This window comes from Notothenia coriiceps, unplaced genomic scaffold (genome assembly GCF_000735185.1).
Source record: "Notothenia coriiceps isolate Sejong01 unplaced genomic scaffold, NC01 NC01_scaffold00038211, whole genome shotgun sequence".
Lineage (NCBI taxonomy): Eukaryota > Metazoa > Chordata > Actinopteri > Perciformes > Nototheniidae > Notothenia > Notothenia coriiceps.
In genome coordinates this window covers 96,906-102,515 of record NW_011370912.1, presented here as the reverse complement: position 1 = coordinate 102,515, position 5,610 = coordinate 96,906, and the positions used below count along the sequence as shown (strand labels likewise).

General features: G+C 40.2%; 1 protein-coding gene across 2 annotated transcripts in view; it reads left to right on the top strand.

The window, feature by feature from the left end:
- ppfia2 (PTPRF interacting protein alpha 2) overlaps nucleotides 1–5,610 on the top strand; it is a 50,526-nt gene that overhangs the window by 38,503 nt on the left and 6,413 nt on the right. For both annotated transcript variants that reach the window (XM_010797642.1, XM_010797641.1), the window contains 6 exons: nucleotides 875–937; nucleotides 2,058–2,090; nucleotides 2,205–2,380; nucleotides 2,736–2,833; nucleotides 3,051–3,226; nucleotides 4,055–4,123. In XM_010797642.1, the coding sequence (XP_010795944.1) occupies nucleotides 875–937; nucleotides 2,058–2,090; nucleotides 2,205–2,380; nucleotides 2,736–2,833; nucleotides 3,051–3,226; nucleotides 4,055–4,123 (615 nt within the window). The remainder of the gene's footprint in view (nucleotides 1–874; nucleotides 938–2,057; nucleotides 2,091–2,204; nucleotides 2,381–2,735; nucleotides 2,834–3,050; nucleotides 3,227–4,054; nucleotides 4,124–5,610) is intronic.

Here is a 5,610-nt window from a genome sequence, read left to right as displayed (position 1 = left end):
TTTGTTTTTGCTAAACCTCTCTAAAAAAGTCAAATGTCACTTGTTTTGCATCAATCTTGATACAGGGTACTTATTATATGTTATAATTTGGATTCCTAAAGCTTTTAGTCTGCTATCCCATTCAAGGGTGGTTTTCACTATAAGTAATGTTTTTTTTTTTTTGGACGGACCAATAAACTTACTTACACATTTTACTTTAAAATACAAAAAATCTATATTGATTCTGACTCATCTACATCCAACTCACAGGTTTATCATTGCTTTTAGAAAAAAGATTATTAATTTAGCCCTTTTAGAAGTGATGATATAGTAATTTGTTCTGGGAATGTCATTTTCGAGCCTGAGACCTGAAAAACAGGCTCAGGGCTTAACAGGTTAATTTATGGGGTGATACCTAGATGTACAGTAGCCAACTGTTTTTTTATTTATGTGACTTCTTGAGCACTTTTAGATATTCAATTCATTCTCTAACCCTAAATTAAAACTTGGGATAAGTGTATTTTCTGTAATTCGAGTGAACCAACCCTTTATTAGAATACAACTTGAGAGGGATGAGTATAATAGGGTTTATATGTGTGTGTTGGTGTGAATTGTACTAATTTGCGTGGTCTTCCTTGTTGTGCATGGCCCCCGTCTGTTATCTGTGAATGTACTGTTTGCTGTTAACCAGGACGTGCTGTGCTGTGTTGTATTCTTGTCCTCTTCATTTGCCCTTTGACCCCTGGCGGGTTTGGGGCCAGTTCATGATCTGATCTGATAACACTGTTGGCTTACAGTGGTGCTGCTCTTCTTCTTTAACACTGCTTGCCCCCCCTGCCGGACCTCTGCTACCCCCCCTTCTGCTGCTCTGTCTCTCGGGCCCCGCCCTCTGCAGGCCTCAGGCAATGTGTGGGTCACCCATGAGGAGATGGAGACCATGGCCGCCCCCTCCAAAACGGTCAGTCTGCTTTGTGTCCTTCACTGCCACCCTTACTTTCTCTGTTAGTCTGGATTGTGTTCTGAGGGATTCACCTGGGTGCTAACTAACGGAGAAGGCATGTGTCATTTAACCCCTTTCCCAATCTGTTAACCTCTTACCAACACTCATTTAAACTGGATTTATTCAAAGGAGCCTGTCAATGATTTACAAAGTACTTCATTTGTGTTCCTTTTGTTGTTGATGATGGCTCAGTGAAGGTGTGAGCCAATGTGTTGGAGTCTGACTCAGTTCATCTCCATTAAAAAAGGAAATGAATCATCAGTCAGCTTATTGCCTTTAGCTTCTACATGTCTGCACATCAGGGAGGTAAAATGTGCCATTTGTATCCAAGAAAAATAATGCATAAATAAATAAAAACTAGACGCAGTTGAATTTCTACATTATTGTCCGACTGATTTAAGCTGTGTTGAGTATTTTAGGCCATGTGGTAGATGTGTCATTATGTGTTATAAAGTAAGGGTAATTCATTTTGATCAGTAATACTGAATGGTGTCAATTTCACAGGACTCGACAAATGGAAATGTGTCTTAATACTATATTATACTGCTTTATACATCACAACTGATGTGCTTTTACTTCCTTATCGCTTCAGGACCTAAAAGTTAGTCTTAAATAATTTTTTGGGAGCGAGTTTTGAAACATTTGTAACCTACTATATTTCCAAACTTAAATAAAACTGTCACCATGCTACATCTGAGGGTAGAAAAAGTCCCCCTGGAGACCAATTCCAATGCCATCTAGATGTTTGGTTGCTCAGCAGTGACTCCCACAATCCTGTTATCATGTCTTGAAAGCACCTCGCTGTTAGTCAAGGTTTGTGAAAAAGTAGCAGAGGTGTGTAAGAAGAAACTTTGATCTTTAATCTGAGTTGCTCTTATATGTAGAAGCAACAACCACACTGAACTTTGGAGTCACAAAAACAAATCTAGATATAAATCGTGTATGTGTCCCATATTTCTGTTTATTTATCATGAACTGGGTTATTCTTTCGTTTTAAAATAACCCAGTTCACTTGAGAGGTATGCCGGTGCAGAATTTGTACTTGATTAAACCTTTTTATTTTCCTTGTTTCAATCAGAAGTCAAGCTCTGAAGAGGGGAGCTGGGCACAGGTAAGGGGAACTTAAATCTGTCCATTGTTTATAACAGATTGAATCTTACAGCTTTGTTAATTTATCCAGTAAATTAAGATCTGTTTGAGTGTGCTGATCGGTCCTTCCCGTTAGACTCTAGCCTATGGTGACATGAACCATGAGTGGATAGGGAACGAGTGGCTGCCTAGTCTCGGACTACCTCAGTACCGCAGCTACTTCATGGAGTGCCTGGTGGACGCCCGCATGCTGGACCACCTCACCAAGAAGGACCTGAGGGTGCACCTCAAAATGGTGGACAGCTTTCACAGGTACAGCCGAGAGAATCAAGCATAGGTCTCGTAGAAAGCCCAACAATTTGACCAAGTTCTACACACCTTAATTCCTGATTGACCACTAGGATTAGCATTTTTTTACATATTTCCTCCTGTTATTTTTGGTTTTGTTTGTTATTAATACCCTTAGTTGAATTCCTTAAATGAACACTGATGTGTTGTGCGTTTTTCTGATGTATTAGAAGTTTTTTTCAATGGAACTGGAAAAAACAAACATCTTAGTTCTCATAAATACAAGTTAAATTACTCTCAACAACATAGAGCCGCTGACAATCCTTTGTGTGTGTGTTCCCAAATCATGAGTGTGTTTTGTGTGATTTTCTGCCACCAGAACAAGTTTACAGTATGGAATCATGGGTCTAAAAAAGCTCAACTATGATAGGAAGGAACTTGAGAGACGCAGGGAGTACAGCCAGCACGAAATGAGAGGCAAGTGAACCCAAAATAAAAACCAATCATCATCACGAAGGAGATGCTCCAACTGAACAGAAAGAGTGTGTGTGTGTGTGTGTGCGTGTGCGTGTGCGTGTGCGTGTGCGTGTGTGTGTGCGTGTGTGTGTGTGTGTGTGTGTGTGTGTGTGTGTGTGTGTGTGTGTGTGTGTGTGTGTGTGTGTGTGTGTGTGTGTGTGTGTGTGCGCGTGCGCAGACGTGCTGGTGTGGAGCAATGAGCGGGTGATCCGATGGGTGCAGAGCATCGGTCTGAGGGACTACGCCAACATCCTGCTGGAGAGCGGAGTGCACGGAGCTCTGGTCGCCCTGGACGACAACTTCGACTACAGCAGCCTGGCTCTGCTGCTCCAGATCCCCAACCAAAACACTCAGGTACTCCAGATACACTCAAGACTCAAATGAATGCGAAAATCTGATGTCTGTCAGCAAGAAAAACTGTCACGATTAAGTGGTGGTGGTCAATACCAACATTAAGGACTTGGTAATGACATGGTAGAGAAATTAAAAGATAATGCATGGTTTAAAAAACACAGCAATGTATTATTATGTAAGAAAGAACAGATTATTCCTATTTTTTGTTGTTGTTACAGCAGTATGTAAACAAGGCATTGCAAGAGTTAAAATTTAAATTAAATTACAGAAACATACTCTATTTGTGAAGGATGACATTATGATTTCCCTATTTAAGATTGTTTGATTTTCACTTGAAACGATGTTTACCAACAAATGACATACAGTATCTGTGCCACAATTCAAATATTTTGTCCTTTAGATCTTAAATCTGAGGGAAAGTAATTCTGGTATGTTTAAGTGTTATTTAAAATCTCATCTTGTCCAACGCCTACTGTGAGCAATTCTCACTTCATTGATTTTTCACACTGATTATAAAAAAAATAAACACATATTTTTCTGGCATCATCAATCCAGATTTAAAGGCTCTGAATGTGGGCAGTAAATGGTCTGTCAGCAGCTTCAGTCCAGAGCAGAGGTGTGTTGCTATCCTTCAGAAAGATGCTCCAATCTAAATCAGAATGTGCAGATTTGCCAACTGTCACTCTGCCTTTTGAATTTTCACGACTTATCTCGTCGATACTCTGGAAAAATGTATATAAATGGAAATACCGTAATGTGTCAGCTGCTTCTGTCACCACTCTGCTAAAAATATCCAGTCTTAGGATCTGTTGTGTTTTTTTTCCACAGGCACGTCAGATTCTGGAGCGAGAGTACAACAACATGCTGGCGCTGGGCACCGACAGGAGACTGGACGAGGTGAGCTCATGACTCTCAAAGCTCATTAGTCATTCAGAACATTTGCAGCAATTACAATCCATTAATTAGCCCAGCGTCACGTCAAAGATACATCTCAAAGCACATTAATGATAGTCTCTTTGGTTTTCTGTGTCTGTAAACCTGGCCAGTTAAAGGACACTGTGCTATTGTTAGCACACTGAAAGCATAAACTACATACTTAAATGTCTCAGATCGATAGATTATGGGATTATGATATAGCTATTTATGTTTAGAGGGCTTTCGAGGTTTATTTGTTCTACATTCCAAGCCACTACACTTGTTTTAAGTCATTTTTATTTGGTTTAAATTGAAAATGGGTAGGCAACTTTGATCTTCCCCTGTACTTGTGACCCAAGTATTCCAAAATTGGCCAGCTAACACACAAGAAGAATGTTTTGATTTCAATGCTGTTGCCCTTGATGTCCTTGTTAGAATTGTTTTAATAAAAAATAATATTTTTGTATTATTATTATTTCAGATTTATTATATATAATTAATTTTATTTATGGTTTATTATACAGTGGGGCAAAAAAGTATTTAGTCAGCCACCAATTGTGCAAGTCCTCCCACTTAAAAAGATGAGAGGCCTGTAATTTTCATCCTAGGTATACCTCAACTATGAGAGACAAAATGAGAAAAAAAAAATCCAGAAAATCACATTGTCTGATTTTAAAGAATCTATTTTCAAATTATGGTGGAAAAACAAACAAGATTTCTGGCTCTCACAGACCTGTAACTTCTTCTTTAAGAGCCTCCTCTGTCCTCCACTTGTTAACTGTATTAATGGCACCTGTTTGAACTCGTTATCAGTATAAAAGACACCTGTCCACAACCTCGAACAGTCCCACTCCAAACTCCACTATGGCCAAGACCAAAGAGCTGTCAAAGGACACCAGAAACAAAATTGTAGACCTGCACCAGGCTGGGAAGACTGAATCTGCAATAGGTAAGCAGCTTGGTGTGAAGAAATCAACTGTGGGAGCAATTATTAGAAAATGGAAGACATACAAGACCACTGATAATCTCCCTCGATCTGGGGCTCCACGCAAGATCTCACCCCGTGGGGTCAAAATGATCACAAGAACGGTGAGCAAAAATCCCAGAACCACACGGGGGGACCTAGTCAATGACCTGCAGAGAGCTGGGACCAAAGTAACAAAGGCTACCATCAGTAACACACTACGCCGCCAGGGACTCAAATCCTGCAGTGCCAGACGTGTCCCCCTGCTTAAGCCAGTACATGTCCAGGCCCGTCTGAAGTTTGCTAGAGAGCATTTAGATGATCCAGAAGAGGATTGGGAGAATGTCATATGGTCAGATGAAACCAAAATAAACTTTTTGGTAAAAACTCAACTAGACGTGTTTGGAGGAGAAAGAATGCTGAGTTGCATCCAAAGAACACCATACCTACTGTGAAACATGGGGGTGGAAACATCATGCTTTGGGGCTGTTTTTCTGCAAAGGGA